Below are 21,507 nucleotides of genomic sequence, written 5' to 3'. Positions count from 1 at the left end.
TAACCACATATCATTGGTCTGGAACACAAAGAATGAATATGGTTGTATACATGTAATGTGATCCATATAAGCACAGAGTTCAAGTTGTTTTCATAGCTATTCTAAGATTGTTTTTGTAAGGGTTAAATACATGAACTAGCAATGAACTTTTATTGATTTATTTATTATAACATCATACTTTCACCTCTTTATATCAGAGCATTGTTTGATTTGATTTTTGTCAAATATTTATGTTTGATTTGATTTTTATTTAATTTGGATTTTGTATTGTGTTTATACTTTTTTTTATAATTATGTAAGAAGTTGGTTTGGTTATTTTATAAACATAAACTTTGAATTCAACAAGAAAATTACACTGAATGGTAATATGGTCATTTTATAATTCAGCACAGCAATTCAGAGGTTCCAACCAAACAGCATGTTAAAAATTCAAATCTTAAAGTTTCAGATCCTCTTAAAAATTCAAATCCTACCAAACAGCCCCTAACTTGAATTTCTCCCTTTTGTAGATGTGAAATTCTAACAACTATGGTCTTCCAGAATCTTTTGGAGAAAGCTTTCCACGTGAAGATGATATTCCACGATTGGATCATGGAAATGGAAATCATGCTTCACTTCCTCCTCCTCCTCTAATAATTCTCCCTGATCTACGCGTTCGTCGACTTGAAAAGTTCAAGTTCACTCAAGCCATGTTGACAATCAAACATAAAGATGGAAAGTCTATATGTGCTCACCTCTTGGGGATGAAGTTACATATTGACAGGTTGGGAATGTTAGGTGTCGATGTCTCAAGGAAGCTGGCTGTTGACTTGGTTCTTCAATCACTTCCCGAATCATATAGTGAGTTCATTAAATATTATTGTATGATGGATCACGACATGAACCTCGCTGATCTTACCTATTTGCTTATTGCTGTTGAATCAACAATGATTTGGTGCACTAGTAAAACAACTTTGACTGGTAGATCACCCTCCCAAACTTCCATGGACATTCACAATGGCAACATTGGAAGTCCAAAAAAGTCTTCTCTTCCTAATGGAAAGGTATTGGGCAAACTCAAACCATTTGACCAAATGGTAAAGAGAATGGCTAAGTCTGAAATTGTCCTATGTACCATTCCAAAATAGCCTGTCTGTTTCTATTGCCAAGAGAAGGGGCATTGGATGCAAAGCAGCCATATTTACCGGAAGACCGCAAGGATAGGAGAGTCAAGATGTATGCTTCTGCTTCAAGTAAATCCACTATATAACTCTATTAAGTTCCTATTTGTGGATTCTTAATACATGATATGATAAGATTGCATTTTGATGTTTTGTAGGATCAGAGAAAAGAAAGGAAGCTGAGTCTAATCGCGAAGAAATGGATTTTGATCGCATGGTTCGATGATTAAATTTTTGAGTTGCTACTTAGGAGTTTTGTTAGATTGCTTAGGAATATTTAGTAACATAGTTTTCATTTGTAATTGTGTTGTAAGGATAATTTTTTCCGTATTTCTATAAATGAAATAAATTTTGATTTTTGTCTTATTATTACTTCCTTGCAATGACATTTGTGAAAATTGATGTTTGTATGTTTCTATTATTAGCAATACTGAAAAATGGGTGTGATTCTTAGTTATGTTATTTCTGTTGTGTCAATTTACCAAATAAGGAATGATTCTCATCACCCAAGTTTCAAGTAGACAGAAACTTGGAATCATGCAACTGGTATTGTATGATGAATGAGAACCTTTGTATTTGGGAAATTAAGACTAATTCCTTGTTTGCATGTAGATGTGAGTCAAGTGAGGACTAGGAGGTCTAGTACACATTGTTGTACATTGGACAAGTCCACCACAAACAACGATAAGAATATGCGACATGATTTGCTAGAAGTTTAGTAAATATGGTTATGCTTACAAGATTAAGTATAATTCTGAATCATTGAAAAGGTTTCAATGTAAAGCAGAAGGAATAGGAAGAATCAATTAGATTAAAGTTTCTCCAATCTGAAAAGAAGGGAGAGTACTTAAGTATCGTGTTTTATGATTAACTTAGTGATTATGAAACCGTGTCACAATTGATCCTCTAAGGACACCTTAGTGTACTAGTATGGCTAATAAGTGGAATCAGAATTTGTTGAAATGGTTAAATCAAAAGGTGAATCATACTTTGTTCCAAAATCTTGTCTTAGAGTCATACTCCAAGATTGTGTCTTGAGTGATATAACTTAAAAAGGTTTATAACACTCATCAAATATGGAATAGAAAAATGTGTTTCTTACTCTTGCACATATGAAATTGTTAATTTGTGATGTCTTGGATAGGACAAAGACCAATTGTGTAAAGTGTTTGTCTTGAAAAGAATATGCACTAACTCTTCAAATATTTGTTTATCAACGAATGTTTCATGACAAGAGAATCTTATATGTCAAGAGGTCAGTGAGAGTCTGAATGATCTTGAAAAGTTTCGAGAACTAATCAAGAGTAAACCTATTGTTAATCACTAGCACATGACTTGAGGTTTAATAACCTATCGTGTTTACATATTCTTGTTTCTATGCCATTCCAATTGAGTTGACTATGTATGTGAGTTCTATGAGTTCTCATTTGAATGCATAAAGGCAAAGAACCATAATCAATTAAAGTTGATTGATCTGTATGGGTGAGCTGCTCAACTACTTGGAAGACATGGTAGGCCCTTGTGCTTCCAGATGGCAAGAAATAAAGATTGAACAAGTTCAGTCTATATGAGTTTGGATTTGTCACGTGGATAGTAACGCATACACCAGAAAATCCAAGTGGTAAGGTTTATATCCATTTCATAAAAATAATTGTGAGGAAGTGCTTTCACTATGAAGATTTTAAGGAGATAGCAATTGTGATAATTTCATTCTTAAATTCGATTATGATTACGACATCCTTCTTCATAGTTCGAATTGTGAGATTTGGTAGTTATTCTAAACATTTTGGACTTATTAATATAATTTCTAGAATAGTTTAGACACACATATGAGCTTTCTAATAAAAGGTGTATGAGCTTAGATAAAGTCCTAGCGAACCATCACGTATTAGAATTATGAACTTCGGTACGAAAATCAATAAGTATAGATTTCTAGAAGTCCAACTATTTTCTGAGTACATGTCAAAGCTAGTGGGAGCATAAGTGTTATGTTGGTAAGGATATAATTATCATGTTAGTGGGAGCATGATTATCATGTTAACTATTGCAAGTTAGCAATATTAATTACAAAAAAACAAAAGTTTCAATTCGCAAAGTTGTAGAGATTGAAAAGTTGTTTTGCTATAATTAAGGGAGATAAATTTATACTTCATTTCAAATCTAAAAGATTAGATAGAGAAATTTTAATCAAATTTAGTCAAAGGATATATATGAATGTTATGTTGAAAAGGTTCAACATAAGGAAATTTTATATATGGCAATATTATAGCAGAAGACTGGTAAAGTATCATCTCTTTATGTAAGACATTATGAATCGTATCCCATACGCTTCAGGTATAGGATCGATTACATATGCTGTAATATTTGACCATACTGTATTTTCCAAATTCCTAGGACATTAATAGGGAAAAGGACTAGAACAGGATATGACTATAGGATTTAAACAACTGTTAAGTACAATCTAAGGTTCGCCAAGGATTGGTCACTTATGGACAGTTGGAAGTATAGTAATGGATGGAACGTATTGACATTATTATCAATAGATAGGATTCTATTTAGAATGTGTTGTCATATTGCAAATATGGAAATGTTTCTATAATGGGAGTTGGATATTGTAACGCCCGCAGATCCGGGCTAGTCAATTTAGAGGCAATAGGGGTCGAAAATAACTTTTCGACAAAAGATTATTTAGAATAAATAATCTTAACCAAGTTGTAGAATATGTCACAAGGTTTCCGTACATATAAAGAACACCGAAATCCGAGTTATAACGAAGAAGTTATGGCCCGTCGAAGTTTTACGGCAAAACGGGCACGGCACCGGGAAGCGTAAATAGTGAATTTACGATGGAGGAATTTTTAGCCTTAGTGATCTAAATGAAATTCGTAGAATATGTTAAACTATGAGCGTCGATAAAAAGAACGCCCAAATCTGACTTTGTATGAGGAAGTTATGATTTTTCTAAGATTCGGCTTAGTAGTGTACAGCCCGAAACTCGAATTTTAGTTCGAGCGGTTTTTGGCTTACGCGACCTAAATGAGAGTTGAAGATCTCATTAATAGGAACTCAACGGTAAAAAGACAGACGAAAACGGAGTCCGTATGAAGGAGTTATGAATTCTTCGCGGTCATTTAACAGTCTAAATGCCTCCTACTGTTAAATTTGAGATCGGTCGAGAATTAGCCGACGGAGTCTAAATGAAAGTTGTAGATCTTGATTTTACCTACGCATGGATATAAAGAACGTTGAAAACGAAGCTCGTATGTGAAAGTTATGATTTTTCTAAGTTTGAAGGCTGATACGCGATAGGGGGTGACGTGGCACCACCAGAATTGGACACGTGGCACCACCAGAAGGCCACCACATGGACCAACTCGAAGAGTCATGACTCAGACTCGACGAGTCCATCATATTTCTCCCCTATAAATAAAGGTTCCGGGTTCCATTCATTCTCACACCTCCCAAACCTTCTTTCTCTCTCTAAACTCTCTCTCTCTAAGCCTCCCTAACCCCCCAAAGCCTAGGGTAATTCCCTAGCACGAGGCGGAAGCCCCGGAGTGCCCGATAGCTCCGAGAAAAGAGCCTTTCGGCTCGGGAAACGCTACTCCAGCGAAGCCCGGTTTTGCGAAAAACCTGCTGTAAGTGAGCTACGCCTACACTAGTTTTAATATAGCTTCTAATTAATTATAGTAACATTATTAGGACCTTAAAATAATTGTTTGGGCTATTATTATGAGTTATATTGAGTGTTATTTAACGCTTATATAATAATAATAATAGCTATACTATTAATTAGTCGCGGTTATCGTTAGACTAAACCCTAGTGGTGTTGATACTAGGTTTTATCGAAGGAAATTGTGTTGAGAGTATCGAAGCGCTGTCCGAGTGTTGAGTCACCACCTATCAGGTGAGTGCATAGTCCCTTTCATCTTACACATAGATATGAAGTATTTAATATAAACTACGTGCTATGTGTGCATATTATCTGAATACTTGTTGTCTATGTTGGATGAACGTTTTATACATGTTTTAAAGGATTTAAACTGTATACGTATTTTATATATACGAATATGTGGGGTATGATGATGGGTAGATAAATGATGAGAGATAGAAGATGACGTGAGTATACATTGGTAGCTATAGACTTAGTGCCTATGGGACAAACACCGGTAGCTATGGACTTAGTACCTGTCAGACGTTGGTAGCTATGGATTTAGTACCTGTTAGGAGTTGGTAGCTATGGACTTAGTACCTATTAGTTAGACACTGGTAGCTATGGATTTAGTACCTGTAGGAATTGGTAGCTATGGACTTAGTACCTGTTGAGCGTTAGTAGCTATGGATTTAGTACCCGATGAGTAAGATATAGCAGCTATGGAATTAGTGCTTTACGAACGAACATTGGCAGTCATGGATTTAGTGTCAGTCCTATGACCCTGGAAGTAAGGGACTTCGGAATAAACGAATGCAGGATAGACGACCCTTAGGTTAAATCCTTAAGAGTAAAGAAGATCATGGGGATGGGTAATTGGGTTTAATTGCTTGATTGATTAAACATAATAATTATATTATTGTGGGTTGAAAACCCTATGTACTCACCAGGTTTCCCAACCTGACCCACTCAGTTTATTTACATCACAGGTGGCGATATGAAGTGACATTACACTGAGAGATTTAAAGAGATGTAGATCACTAGTGTAAATAATTGTAAGTTCTGTTTATGCTTATGTTTCTGTATTAACGATGACATCCCAAACGTTTTAAGATGAATAAAAATACGTTTCTTCGAAAATGTTTTAATAACGTATTTATCGTGTTTTTCTGGGAACAAATTCCGCAACCTTTTTATAAAATGAAGTACTCTGATTTTCATAAAGCATAAACAAAATCGGTCTTTTCTGGCTGTGATTTTGGCGATGTCACAGATATTAAGAATCTATGTGTAGGTTAGAAACTTTTAGACAATAATGTTCAAAGGAATGTACTTTGAATTTGAGACTTCATGTCTATGGAGTTTTCTTGTAACAATCTCCAATAGAGCATTTTGTAATATCATTGGCAGAGTCATTGTGACTTTGGTGCTATGTCATTACAAAAGGATCATTGCGTAAAATGTTAGAATCTAACACATAACAAGAATTTGGTATTCTTACACTTGTGATAAGGATTGGGCCTTGTGAAATAGGCATCATTGGAAATGTGTTCAATTGATCTATTTCACAAAGTAAGGACCATAGGTAAACATAGTGTGCATGCTTGGAGCATGGGATGACTATTGTTTCAATTCAAATATTAATTTGATTACTCGAAACATTATACAATGAATAATGTGTAAGCAATATGGTGATTAAATAATAAGTGTTTTATTTATACTCAAAAGTTTGAGATCATATTGGATTCGATTATTCTTGTGTTTCACTTTGTATGTTTTGACATCCAGAATAACTAGGTTTTTCAAGCATCCATAGTCAATCATACTTTGGAAGTAGGTAATGAGGTAAGATTGTCATGAATCTGACTGTAGATTGTCTAAACTGTTTAGACATAGAAAAAGTTTGATGTAGTGTTCATGAGTGCTCCTAAAATAAGATTTGAGTATTGGATTAAACCCATGCTCACGTGAATCACTTCATGGATTTTATCACAAGTGCTTGTGAGAAGATAATATCTTATATTATTAAAACACAGAGATATAAGTTGTTGTTTACAAGTTGGTTGCACATTGATAATATGTAAACGCAGAAGTAACTTGATTTTATAAAACGTATTGTTGTGTGTGACTTGATGAGTAAATAGTGCAAGAATATGAGTCGATGTTTATTCGTTCCTTTTGCCCAGTGTGGGGTAAAAGCGATATATGTGGGCCCCTCGATGATTTAGTGATGACACTCTAAAGCGCTTGGCCAAGCCTGAACTAAGTTGATGTGTTCAATTGTAGTCTGTTGTTAGTCATCATAAATCGAAAATCAGGAAATAATACATGAACAAAGAGAATGATTATAATCCGTGTCTGAGTTCATATGATATCTTGAGAATGGAGGAATATACGATCCCTTATCTACAGCATGCATTGCTGATAAGATCAGTGTTCGACAGCGGCTTTTGAAAGCTACGATTGTTAATCAAATTCTGAAGTCGTACTTAGAATAATAGTTATTAGACTTATCCAAGTGGGAGACTGTTGGATTATGTGTATAAGCCCATAACTATTTTTCTTATGTACTTGATTTGATTATGAGCATGATCCTTTTGGGTTGCCTTCACTCATGCAACTTGATAGGATGACAAGAGGAGAGAGAGTAGAATTTATTATATGCATAATAAATTAGTACTCAGAATGGTTTTATTAAAATATTACAAGATTAATATATTATTTGGAAATCATATTATTTAATTAGTATTGATCAGAAATTGATTTGGAATTAATTTGGTGATCAAAAGAGACTGATTAAATTAATGGGACTGATATTGCAATTAACTGTTAGTTGCTAGTTAGGCTATGGACTCCCAATAGAATAGATTAGAAGAAATCTATGGGAAGCCCATAAGGATTTCGTCCAAGGGGCCTTCTAAAAGGGTTCAATGGATTGCTTAAGGCATAAGCACTGAAATTAGGGTTTCCACCTTAAAACCATAATAGCATTAGCTATAAATTAAACCCTTGACATGAGAATTCGGCTCTAAATATTCTTAGAGTTTCCCTAGCTGAATTCTTCATCTCTCCTAATTCATCTTGTTGCATTGGGTGTTTGTGACTCCATTAGAGGTGCAACACCTGGGGCATTAGGATTTTAGAAGTCAAGATCAAGAAGGATTACACTTGTTATTGCTACATAACAAGAGATGTAAAGATTCTAACCCTAACCATATGTGATTTTCGATATATGTATGTTAGTTATGGGGTTGTTTCTTTAGTATTCATAGTTGTATGTTCAAATTAAAAAAACCTAGATCCAAAGAAATTAGGGTTGCATGTACACCATAGGAATGATGTTATGCTTAAAACCCAACAATGAATATATGAATAAGAATTATGAGTAATTCCAAATCATTATACTGATTGATCTACTTATGGGGATGATGTCTATGATGGATTTAGTGAGCTGTTTAAAGTGGAATTTCCAAATAGTATACTCTGTATACCAAACGGACCCTACCTCCAATATGAACCTACCTGGTTTTTCCTTACTTGATGTATAGATCTTGATGTAGACATTGGGATTATTGAGGAATCTAGACTATCATTAGTCGCCAGGAATATTAGACTAAGACTAAGTATAAATCATACTTAGCTAACGTCAAAGGAAAGATCAAAGTGTTAGGCGGAGTGTTTCCGAATTCTCTAGTCACCCACCTAAGTCCGGTGAGTGCATAGTCCCTTTCATGAATGTGATTTTAATTCAAGTATTAAATATCAATTAAAAAAATTATATGTAAACTATGTGCTTAATTATTACTTGGAATATGTATTACACACACACACACACATATATATATATATATATATATATATATATATATGTGTGTGTGTGTGTGTGTTTGTGTGTGTGTGTGTTTAAATGTACAAAGTGCAAACCAGATATGGTTCTATATGTGTCTTAGTATATAAATAATATTATCACATGATAAGAAATAATTTGAGTGTTATTTGGGAAAAAGGATAAAGGAAATATAAATACTTTATGTTAATATTAGGACCGGGTTGCCTAAAATAGAGTTAGTATTTTATGAAAGGCTCATACGTCGGGTAATCTGGCCTAATAGGGAAATAAGACTTATAAAGTATGTTTAGTTCAATTAAGTTTAAATAGTGGGTAGCATCATGTTAAGGGTATATATTAGAAACAGAGAGTAGAACTCTGGCCAATGACATTATACGGTATTGATGTACAACAACTCTGTACTGGAGTACAATATTCTATTCATTTGGATGACCAGAGGTGGTGGGTCCAAATCAGACAACTATAATGGTATGTCTGCATATTCTTTTTGGATGACCAGAAATGGTGGATCCAGATCAGGTAACTGTAATGGTATATCTGTATATTCTTTTTGGATGACCAGAAATGGTCGATCCAGATCAGCTAGCTGTAAAGGTATTTTGGTCATTTCCATATGAAAAACCTTTGTTCATTTTAAACAATTCATTAGGTGGGATAATCTTTTCTAATAATTGTAGATTAGGATCGGTGAGGATCGATTGGGGTGGGTAAGTTTAGGATCGGGGGTTTATAGATATCCAAGTCAGAGCATATCTATATATTATCTGCTAACAGTTGGTTTTGCAATATATATATATATATATATATATATATATATATATATATATATATATATATATATATATATTATAACATTGTGGGATTGAAATCCTTATGTACTCACTAGGTTTTCCAACCTGACCCAATTAGTTTCTTTGTATCACAGGTAATGCTTTGAAGGTACATTATGTTGAGGCATTCAAGAAGTTTTAGGCTATTAGTATAAGTTAGTGTAAGGCCTATAATATTTTTGTTATGCTTATGTTTCTGTATTGACGATGAAATCTCGAACGTTATTAATGAAACACATTTCTTCGAACGTGCTTGGTAATAATATTATTACATTATTGGGAGCAAATTCCGCATAATAATTCTTTAAAAATGATACTCTGAAATGAAATAATCATAATTAAATTGGTCTTTTCTAGCCATGAAAATTAGGGATGTCACATAAACCCTTCAAATCGAAGTCATCTTCTCTGAAAAGGGTTGTTGAGAAAAATTAGAATCCCTTTGTTGGATGGTTTTCTCATCGACCGGTGTGCTTCCCAAACCAAATCCCACTCTCGCCCATTCCGAATCCATATGTTGTATATTCCCCATGTTGTATAGTTTTGTAGTTTTTGGAATGTATAGGAGCAAAACATTAGATTCACTCAAACTCAGGAATAAATCACTCCAATCCAAGTATAATTGCTCGTTGATTATGTGTTATTGAAGAAAAGTCAACCTTTTGACTTTATATGCTTTTTCAATTAAGGATTATATGCTTCAAACAACTAAATTAACTATTTATGAAATTTGTCTTCAGATTCACCTCTATCTTTGTGCCATACATCTTCTTGTGGTGTTCTAGTGTTCATCTCCTGCAACCCCATCGTCGTCGGAGGTGTTAATGGTGGGATGAAGATGTCGCATGGCTCGTGTTTGTGGCGGATGGTAGAGGTGTTTCATTGGTGGTGAACAAGAAAGAAGGTGTCCTGCAAATCACCATGAGATTTTGCGTATTAAGGTTTTCTAAAAATGACATTGCCTATGAGGATGGTGTCCTGCAAATTATCGATTTTGATTTGGATTTTCACTTCCTAGGTTTAGTTTTCTTAGAGAGAGTGAGAGAGGGAGAACCTTTGTTGTTTTTTAATTATAAAATATATAAATAATTATTAAATTTAAGAAAAAATAAAAGCAAAATAGAAAATAAATACATAAGGATAAATTTAATTCGGTTTTTCGAAATGACCAAAACCGCATACAAACATGTTTAAAAAGCCCATTAAACCAAAAGATCTCAAAATCCTAAAAAAAAAATACATACCAAAGGAGTATTTTTACAATTTTGTCTACTCTATATATAGAATAATATAATATAATAGACAAAACTAAAAAAATGTCCCGGTGATATGCATTTTTCTAGGTTTAGTCCAACCTCAACTTTTTTGCCTTCGTGGTCCTTTTAAGCTAGTTTCGTTGCGTATGTAGTCCCTCGGTAAACTGAAATGACAGTAATACCATTGGGGAATTTAGTTTTGATTTTTCTGTCATTTTCAAAAATCTAGTGGTTATTTATTTATTTAAATAATTATTTTAATTATTGTAAAAAATAAGGGCCCACCTCTCTTTCTCTGTCTATATATATATATATATATATATATATATATATATATATATATATATATATATATATATATATCTTTATCTCTCTCTCTCTCTCTCTCTCACACACACACACACATACACATACAACACATCGGCCAACAAAAAACCCATCACCATCTTCTTCCCCGCTTCACCTGCAACTCAAGCTACACATCACACACTAAAAGTTAAAACACACCCACACACTTGTAAAATCCCAACTCATATTTTATCACATACATCTGGAATTTAAAAAATATACGTACACATGGAGTTTTCAAATTCGATTTTACACATACAACTACATTTTCATCTGAAGATAGAGAAAAGAGTTCAAGAACATATATATTCGATTTCTCGTTGTGTGCCCGATATTCGCCCTTAATGGGAAGCTAAATCCTAAGTCTGTAACGAAAAGCCCTAACGATAAGAGCAGTACCGTTGAGTTAGCTAATTTTGTCATTCCAAATACCGCTCCTCTTCTACCGTCAGCTCTCGTTACCATCATGTTGCATTTTCCTGTTGGAGTTTGTTATTTGATAAGGCTAAAAGATTAACCTATAACAAAATGAGGTGTACCCATTACGAATTTGTTGTTATGATCCCTGTTTTCGATGTAGGTTTGGGTGTGCTTCTCATTCTTGTAACGACCCAAAAATCAAAGATAAAAATTTCATTTTTAATATAGCTAAAACATTGATACCATTTATTATAAATAATTCAAATCATCATTAAGTAAAATATTCATCAGAGTTCATCCCAAAATCATTCATTGTGGAAAGCATAGGTGTGTGCACTGGGATCAATCCAAACCGTTCCTTTCCAAAACGATGATACCTGAAACCATAAACAAATCTGTAAGCACGAAGCTTAGTGAGTTTCCCAGAGCATACCATACACACAAACCACATATAACATATCCTGTTGCTATAGAAGCTACATGTATCACATTTCCTGCTAACTATAAAAGCTACATATAACAGATAAGCCATGCGTACAAAAATCTGTAAGGATGTCATGGGCTACCCCACCTAGTCTTTACCTAGGACTGCCATGGGCTACCCCACATGGTCTTACATCCAATGCCATGGTCTTTACCTAGGACTACCATGGGATACCCCACATGGTCTTACATCCCATGCCATAGGCTACCCCACATGGTCTTTACCTAGGACTGCCATGGGATACCCTACATGGTCTTACATCTAATGCCATGGGCTACCCCACATGGTCTTTACCTAGGACTCCTATGGGCTACCCCACATGGTCTTACATCCAATGCCACGGGCACGCCTCGGGGTCTCCCATGCAAGTATCACAAAGACAACTAGCATACCATACATCATATAATTACTAGCATACCATCTAACATAAAGCTAACTATCATACAGCATAACAAAAAAATGGGTTGGCCTTGCTACCTTAGACTCATTGGTATGGTGAGAAGACTCACCTTGCACTGCAGAAGCTTCTCGCATGAATTCCTTAGCTGCTGCCCGCCAGCTATCCGAGTTGTCACTACCAATCAATATACCCAATTAGCAATTGGGTCCCATACCATAATCCTTAATCCATGCATGGGGTAAAATCACCATTTTACCCTTGGCCTTATATGATCCAAAACTAAGGCCCAAACCCAAGATAAAAGCCCAACATTATAATGTCCATAAAACTATCAATGGCCTAATTTTCCAAATTGGGCCTGGACCTTTCTAATGGACCTTATACTAATGCTCAATATTTTTCTTAGTCAATAATCCTGATCCAATTGGCCTACAAAGGCCCAAAAGAACCTATTCCAAGAATTGGCCTAAACCGAGGCCTACAACTGTGAAGTCCATTTCTATAATGGGCCACAAGGCCAAATAGGCCCAACTATTCCAATATTGGCCCAAGATACATTCAGATCCAACAACCCACAAGTCTAGGCCCAAAACCATTAGGGCCCAAAGGTCCGAAGTTCACTAAGGCCGAAGTCCTCCTGAGAGCGTACGCCCAACATACCTCTTTTGTACGCTAGCGTACTGAGCAAATGGACTGGACACCCAACGTACTACATAGTATGCCTAGCGTACAAATAACTCATGCACAACATCCATTAAGTACTTAATACTTGATCCAACAAGTCAAAATCAGAGATCTGAGCTATACTTAACGTCTAAATCCATAAAGTCACTGACTTGGTGACTTTGCATGCCCTAAACAAACCCAAACTCCAAAAATGGCATTCTACTTCCATAAAAGTGACCCTAACTCAAGCATAAACCCATTAAGACCATCAAGATGGCAACTTTCTGTCTTAGGGACTCAAATAACATCAAGGGTGGAAACCCCAAGCCTAAAACGGATTTGGAACCATAAAGCTCCATTCCTAGGACTAAAAGATCCAAAAACTCAACATAATATATCTAAGCATTCAATGGTCAAGTTCAGAGCTTTATACCTTCATTAAGCTGAAAATGAGTCACAAAAGCCAAATCCATAAGCTTCTTCTTGATCTCCATTTGTGCATCTAACTCCACCTTCTTTAAAATGAGCCAAACACTCGAAAGATGGACTCCATAAGCTCAAAATGCCACCATGAATGGTATAATATGATTTCTAGGGTTTAGAGGGGTGGAGGCTGAAGATATTAGAGTTAGGTTAAGAGATAAGGAGTTTAAATAGGGTCCAAGACCCTAAAATAGGGTTCTGATATGAATGGAGTACGCCCAACGTACTCTAGGGAACATTCACGATCCTCCTAGTCAGTACACCCAATGTATTACCTTCTTTGTTAGTACCCCCCCCCCCCCCCCCCGCGTACACTTTGTGTACGCCCCGCGTACTCGGCTAAGCCTGAAAACCACGAAACTTCCGAAGGCCATAACTTCTTCGTTATAAGCCCGATTCCGACGTTCCTTATATCCACGCAAAGGGGACGAGAAGCCCTACACTTCTAACAACTCAAACCACTCTTAAGAGCTTCCGAAAAACATCCATTTTCCACAAAAGCCCAAATTGTCACTTTACTGAAATACCCTTAGGCTCTAAAACACGAACCGAACACTTGGATCACTTCTAATACATCACTTGCACCCAAAAGGGGCTAGATCTTACCTTCCCAATAGCCATAATCCTTATAATGACAGACCTTCAAGCAACCACCTCAGACTAGGGGTCAATTCGGAATAGAGCGTTACAATTCTTTTAATGGATCCATGGAAAAATTAAGAGAAGCACTAGACCCTTGTTTTTTTTTTTTTTTTTTTTTTTTGGGGGGGGGGGGGGGGGGATAAAAAAGGCACACAAGACACATGTGGCATTAGAAAGGAGGACATAGAAGGTGAAGTATGAAATAGAAGGTGAAGTATGAAATAGGGGTGACCATGACTGACGGTAATTGAACCCTCACAGGGTCTGATCAAAACCCTTCTCCCCTACCTCCTCAAGTTAAACTCCTTTTTAATTAATGCCTCCTTTGTTTGTTTTTTGTATCTAATCTCTTTTCATCTCGATTCAATGATTTGAAGAGTCTGATGGATGCTTATGGTGGAGGTTGGTGGATTTGTATCTTTGTTGCATGTTTTCTGGTCTAGAAATGGTGAAGAAGACTATGTAGGAAAGAAGACAAAGTGGGGAAGAAGAGGATGAGGAACTAGGTTAGGGAAGAGGAAGATTAGGATGGAGGGTTTGACTTTCTCTGTGTGTGTGTGTGTGTGTGAGAGAGAGAGAGAGAGAGAGAGAGAGAGAGAGAGAGAGAGAAAGAGAGAGAGAGAGAGAGAGAGAGAGAGAGATGAACCCCTCCTTTTTTAATTATTAAAATAAATAAATAACTATTAGATTTTTTAAATAATAAGAACATGAAAAATAAATACTCCAATGATAATAAAGTCATTTCAGTTTACTGAAAAACCAAATATGCAACGAAACTAACTAATACGAAACAGAAACAACCACAACAACAACAATAATAATAATAATAATAATAAATCAAGATTTAAAATAAAACTAAGAAAAAATAAATGCCACAATTATGAGTTTTATAGTTTTGTCATTATAATATAATTTACTAACGTCATAACATTAATTATATTTTCAATAATTAGATTTTGTAGAATGAAAACACATTAAAAGCTCACATTGCTTTCCTTCTACTTCTAGGAACCAATATGGGTGGGGTCCTTACCCATCCTTCTCATTGTCTATTTCTCATAAATACGACCACCCACCACCACCTTCCTCCTCCACCACCACCGGTACAAACCTCCTCTTTCTCCTCGCCCGATTTCATCAAATACCAATGTGTCAGTTAAACAAATCTTGATTTCTGAAGAGGCTTCTACTCTTCTTTAAGAAAGTCTGACCATGTTGAAGCTTTACCTTAATGGCGTCTTCTGGTTTTTGTTATGTCTTAATTATGCTTCCTCTCTCACCTCCGATGGCCTCTCGCTGCTCTCTCTAAAATCCGCAGTTGATGGCGGCGACACGGCCTTTCCCAACTGGAACGACGACGATAGTACCCCGTGTCAGTGGACCGGCGTCACGTGCGCCAACATTTCCGGGGTTTCCGGACCACGTGTTGTTGGTCTTTCACTTGCCGGGAAAAATCTCCGGGGTTACATTCCGTCAGAACTCGGGAATTTGGTGTATCTCCGGCGACTCAATTTACATGGGAACAACTTCTACGGCTCAATTCCAGACCCAATCTTCAATGCAACGTCGCTTCACAGTATATTCCTTTACGATAACAACCTCACCGGTCGTCTACCGTCGTCGATTTGCAATCCACCTCGTCTCCAAAACGTCGATTTATCTCATAATTTACTCTCCGGCACCCTACAGAAGTTTCTAGGTAATTGCCGGCAGTTGCAGCGGCTAGTTCTCGCCGGTAACAAATTATCCGGCGAAATCCCGTCAGGAATCTTCCCGGAGTTAGCGAATTTGGTTCAGCTTGATATCTCTTCAAATTCTCTCAACGGATCAGTACCTTACGATATCGGCCAATTGAAATCGTTGTCGGGAACCCTAAATCTTTCTTTCAACCGATTCACCGGAAAGCTACCAGAATCTTTAGGTGATTTGCCGTTGACCGTAAGTTTTGATCTCCGAGACAATAATTTCACCGGAGAAATACCACAAACAGGTTCTTTCTCGAACCAAGGCCCGACGGCGTTCTTAAACAATCCATCACTTTGCGGATTTCCGTTGCAGAAAACCTGCCGGGATAGTAATTCGGCAACTCCCCCAGGAACCCAGAGTGTTACGCCCACCATCGACGATAATGATTCCAAAAAGGGGTTGAAACCAGGTTTAATTATTCTGATTTCAGTGGCCGATGCATTTGGTGTTGCGTTAATTGGATTAATTATTGTTTATTTATATTGGAGGAAGAAAGATTCAAATGGTTGCAGTTGTACAGGTAAACGTAGATTTGGCGGAAATCAGAAATCCAAATTCTGTTCATTTCCATGTGTAGGTGGATTTCCCAACACAGATTCAGAAATTGAGTCGGAAAAGGGTAGCGGCGTTAGTGTTAGTGGTGGCGGCGGTGGCGGTGGTGGTGGTGGTGGTGAAGGAGGAGAGCTTGTAGCGATTGATAAAGGGTTTAGTTTTGAGTTAGATGAATTGTTGAGAGCTTCTGCTTATGTGTTGGGGAAGAGTGGTCTGGGGATTGTGTATAAAGTGGTGCTCGGAAATGGGATTCCGGTAGCCGTGAGGCGGTTGGGTGAGGGCGGTGAACAGCGGTATAAGGAGTTTGTGGCGGAGGTTCAGGCAATTGGGAGGGTGAAACATCCAAATGTGGTGAAATTAAGAGCTTATTATTGGGCTCCCGATGAAAAGCTGCTGATCAGTGATTTCATTTCTAACGGCAATTTGGCTTCCGCATTACGTGGTATTTCTTCTTTTCTCGTGACTTTTTTAATTTGCAATGGAATCATTAGTCAACACTTTTTTTTATCTTTTTTTCTTTTTTAAATATCATTAAAAATTTAAAGATGACAAATTTAGTACAATAATAAAGTGTTGTTAATTAATCGCCTTAATAGTTAATAGTTAATAACATGTGAACCTTTTAATTCATATTTGAGTTACGTTTAGCATGTTCAACGTTTTAGTTTGTAATATATATATATATATATATATATATATATATATATATATATATATATATATATATATATATATATATATATACATACATTTGGCTCATTAGTAGTAGAATAAATCGCATACTGAACTAACTTTTGGTAAAATCAAAATATTCATGTTTAGATCTAGATTTTTTTTTGTAGTGATTTGAAAACAATTACAACTCGAGCTTTTGATTGATATAATTGGTTTGATTTTTATTTACATATTTTGCGTATGTCATGTTGATGATATGGATTTTTTAAATACTAAAAATGAACAGGTCAAACATCAACAGTTCTTTCATGGTCAACAAGGTTAAGGATCACGAAAGGTACTGCCAGAGGCTTAGCGTATCTCCATGAATGTAGTCCTCGAAAATTTGTTCATGGAGACATCAAGCCCTCGAATATTCTTCTTGACAATGAGCACCAACCGTATATATCTGATTTCGGTTTGAACAACCTTATTAGCATCACCGGCAACAACCCGTCATCCTCAGGCGGCTTCATGGGTGGGGCCCTTCCATACTTAAAATCAACTCAAACGGAAAAAGTCAACAACTATAGAGCACCCGAAGCCCGAGTGTCAGTCAACCGACCAACACAAAAATGGGATGTTTATTCTTTCGGTGTAGTGGTGCTTGAACTGCTAACTGGAAAGTCGCCTGAGCTTTCGTCTCCCACAACCTCAACTTCAACTGAACTCCCAGATTTAGTGAAGTGGGTAAGGAAGGGTTTTGAAGAGGAAACTCCACTATCTGATATGGTTGATCCGATGTTACTTCAAGAAGTACATGCAAAAAAAGAAGTTCTAACAGTGTTTCACTTAGCCCTTGCGTGTACTGAGCGAGACCCTGATATTCGACCCCGAATGAAAACGGTGTCCGAGAGTCTCGAAAGGATTAGAACATAAGTCAACTAATAATGAGTTGAACTATGTTTTTTTTGATCAAGGATAAATAAGTTCTAGTTAATTGTCATGCTATTATTTGTTGGAATGTAACAGAAAATCATATTTTTGGTGATGGGATGGTTCACATTGGTTGTTGAAAGAATCTTTCATTTTCTATGAAAAGGAAGGTACATTTTATGAAAGGACATTGGTCTTTCTTTAATAGGAAACAAATTCCCTTGTAACAGAAAATTACAAATTTGTTATTAGTTTACCATCTTTTTCTTTTATCTTTTAAACTTCTTGTAATATTAGAATACAAGTGAAATTTGATAAAATTGTTTTAATGATTACGACATGTTATATGTCTACATCCACAACAAATGGATCCATGTTAATGGAAAATAGAAGATTCCATAATAATAAAACCAGTAAACAACAAAATTTTATAACATGTAAACAATAAAACAAAATTGAAAGTCTATTAGTTAAGAACTAAGAAATCTGGACGAAACAACTGTAAAATTTGTTATTCTGTCTTATCACAGTGGATGAGGGTGGGTCACCGATACATCTTGTGTTAGAGTCGATTTTATACTATATTTCACGACTAAATGTGGTCCTCTATTGACAAAGTTCAACCAACTCAGAAAAGTGTACTTCAAAATAAAAATAAAAATAAGGGTAAATTACACGGATGGTCCTTGTGGTTTAGGGTAATTTGTATGTTTGGTCCCTAACAACATTTTTTAACTCGGACCATCCCTACTTTATATTTTTATTGCACGCTTGGTCCCTTGATGACTTGAAATGACCATATTACCCTTTTTGATATCTTTAATCAGTTTTTATCATTATATTAAATTAAAAAAAATTAATGAAAAAAGAACATGATCCCACCATCCCAATACTCATTATCCCAATAGGTTATCACCGACCACCTACAACATCACCAACACCGCCAGTTTCCTCAACCATCACCACTATCACCACTGGCAATTTTCATCGCAAATTTGCAACCCAAAATCCACTCATCGGAAAACCTACTTACCGGAAAACCAATAACCTTCCTCTATATTTGGCATGAATGCTTTCTTGTCCCACCTCCTTTATATCACTTGGAAAACATCCTTGTTCATATTACCAAGAATTCATAAACAAGGAAACAAAAAAAGAAGAAAATCAAAAATCAATGAACATTTTGAGATAATTCCAACAATCACAAACTCATCTTTGCTGAAACCCGAAAAAAATACAAATTGAAAATGAAATCGATTACACAATCTAAGATATTTCAAATAGATTACAACCCCATGGATGATTTAAACCATAAAAACCCTAACATGTTGGGTTTTTCTTGATTTTGTTCACAATGTAATGAAACATAAATGGATTTCGAATTACACAAAAATCAGAAAAACAGCAGATAACAAACCACATACATAACCTTGATTTCAAACATTCGACCTAAAGTAAACCCATACACCTGGTTCGTAACAAAACTGCATCAAATCTTGCTTCACCATACTCGAATCTACTTGATAAAACTTTCCACGACTGTGAATCAGTGATCGGAGATGATGATCGACGAAGAAGATGATGAATCGTTGATAATAGCTTTACACAAATGGATTGGCGATGACGGTGGGAGCTAGTGGCGAGAGCAGCAGATGCTAGGGACGACGACTCTACACTCGTCACGAACGTTGGAGAGAGAAAGCGCCGATGTATTGAAAGGGGAGGGAGAGACGGTGGGGGAGTTAACTGGAGGTGGAGGCATGGTGTGGTAGAAACGTCGGTGAAGAATGTAGGAATGAGAAGTATTAGGTTTAGGTTTCTTTTTATTTTATTTTTGATATAAATAATAAATAAATAAATAAAATTTTAATTAAAAAATAAATGAATAAGGGTATATTAGTCTTTTTAGAACGAACAGGGACCAAGCGTGCAACAAAAATATAAAATAAGGACGATCCGAGTTAAAAATAGTTGTTAGGGACGAAGCACACAGATTACCCTAAACCATAGGGACCATCCGTGTAATTTACCCTAAAAATAATATAATTATTATTGTCTTGTTTCAATGGTTTGTTGTGTTTTTCATCTCCATCACAGTTGAAAAAACTATTGTCCTTTGTTTTTTTTTTCTAATTTTTTTAAGCATGAGGAAATGAGAAAATGATGTCGTATTTGTCCCATTAAAAGTGTTGTCATTAGGCATCAAGTATAATTTACCCCACTGGCCACTGCATAAAAAACTTTGTCATTTAGAGAGTATTGTTGTCACTTTTGTCATCCTACTTTTTTTTTTTTTTTTTTTTTTAAATTAATTTATATAAAATAATGAATTTAAATAAATTAATTTTATAAAAACTGAAATTTCATTAAACTTGAAAGGAAATTACAACAAACCCAAAAAAATACGACATAGAAATTAAAAATACAAATATTTGAAATTGAAATTACGAAACCTAGAAGTTATAATATGGAATATAGATAGACCTAAAAGATATTTTCATTGGAAAAATGGCATTCTAAATCATCGAACGGTTCCGCGTTAAGATCGTTATGGTCAACGGTGCAAATATGTTGTGTCAAACCTCTACGAAGATCATGATGTATCTCAAAATCATGAATTATTCATCTTCTTGCCAACTACTCTTCGCTTCCAACCTCAAATGTTTGTGTCGGTGGAGCGATCTCGTTTTCATTATACTCACATATTGCATTTTCTTTATCTTCGAGAATTATATTATACAATATGATGCAAGTATATGACAACTTTTTTAAGAGAGTCAAATGCTCAGTCAACATCTTTCTTCGCCTTCTCTCGAGCTTTCTTAAACTTCAACATTTTTTTATCATTAGGACAAGACAATGACTTCACAAAACAAGAACACTCTTGATAGATCTCGTCTACAAGATAATACACATACATATATGACGTTCTATGCACATCAAACAAAGAATCTAGTGTAGTCCCGTTATACATGTCGTCAAATAACGGAGACATGTTAAGAATGTTTATGTCATTCAGGGAACCAACAGAGCCAAAGAATGTATGTCATATCCACAAATCATGTAAGGCCACCGCTTCAAGTATGATAGTTAGATAACAATGATCACTGTAATGTCTGTGTTTCTGGGCCTGTCATTAATGATGATATAATAGTCTAGGTTAACCTTTGTTACCCGTTTTAAAATAATAGAAGTGTATTATTTGAGTATTATGTATTTTGTGCTTAATTGCTTAATTATGTGGTTTGATTAATTAAGAATAAAAATAAGCGTCAAAATTTAAGTATAAAATAAACTTGATATCTTTAGATAATGTTGTAGTAGTTGAAACAAGGTTTCCGAGGATATAAAGAATGACGAAATCCGAGTTATAACAAAGAAGTTATGACCTGTCGAAGTTTCGCGACAGAACCGGCAACGCTGAATGA

General features: G+C 35.6%; 1 protein-coding gene across 1 annotated transcript; it reads left to right on the top strand.

Annotated features, from left to right (window-relative positions):
* Positions 1-15,191: 15,191 nt before the first annotated feature.
* Positions 15,192-18,351, top strand: LOC145009072 (Leucine-rich repeat protein kinase family protein). The gene is made up of 2 exons (XM_078967733.1): positions 15,192-16,931; positions 17,451-18,351. The coding sequence occupies exons 1-2, from the start codon at positions 15,404-15,406 to the stop codon at positions 18,080-18,082; spliced, it is 2,160 nt and encodes a 719-aa protein (XP_078823859.1). The 5' UTR covers positions 15,192-15,403; the 3' UTR covers positions 18,083-18,351.
* Positions 18,352-21,507: the final 3,156 nt, after the last annotated feature.

This window comes from Lactuca saligna, chromosome 8 (genome assembly GCF_052625555.1).
Source record: "Lactuca saligna cultivar CGN05327 chromosome 8, ASM5262555v1, whole genome shotgun sequence".
Classification (NCBI taxonomy): Eukaryota; Viridiplantae; Streptophyta; class Magnoliopsida; order Asterales; family Asteraceae; genus Lactuca; species Lactuca saligna.
Note: the sequence above shows the minus strand (reverse complement) of the source record. Positions and strands in the feature narration are given on the sequence as shown.

Excerpts from the sequence above, each read along its gene's own strand:
- LOC145009072 (XM_078967733.1), top strand. The coding sequence starts at position 15,404 with ATGTTGAAGCTTTACCTTAATGGCGTCTTCTGGTTTTTGTTATGTCTT. Across the intron at positions 16,932-17,450 it reads TTTGGCTTCCGCATTACGTG|GTCAAACATCAACAGTTCTT; the intron begins GTATTTCTTCTT and ends AAAAATGAACAG.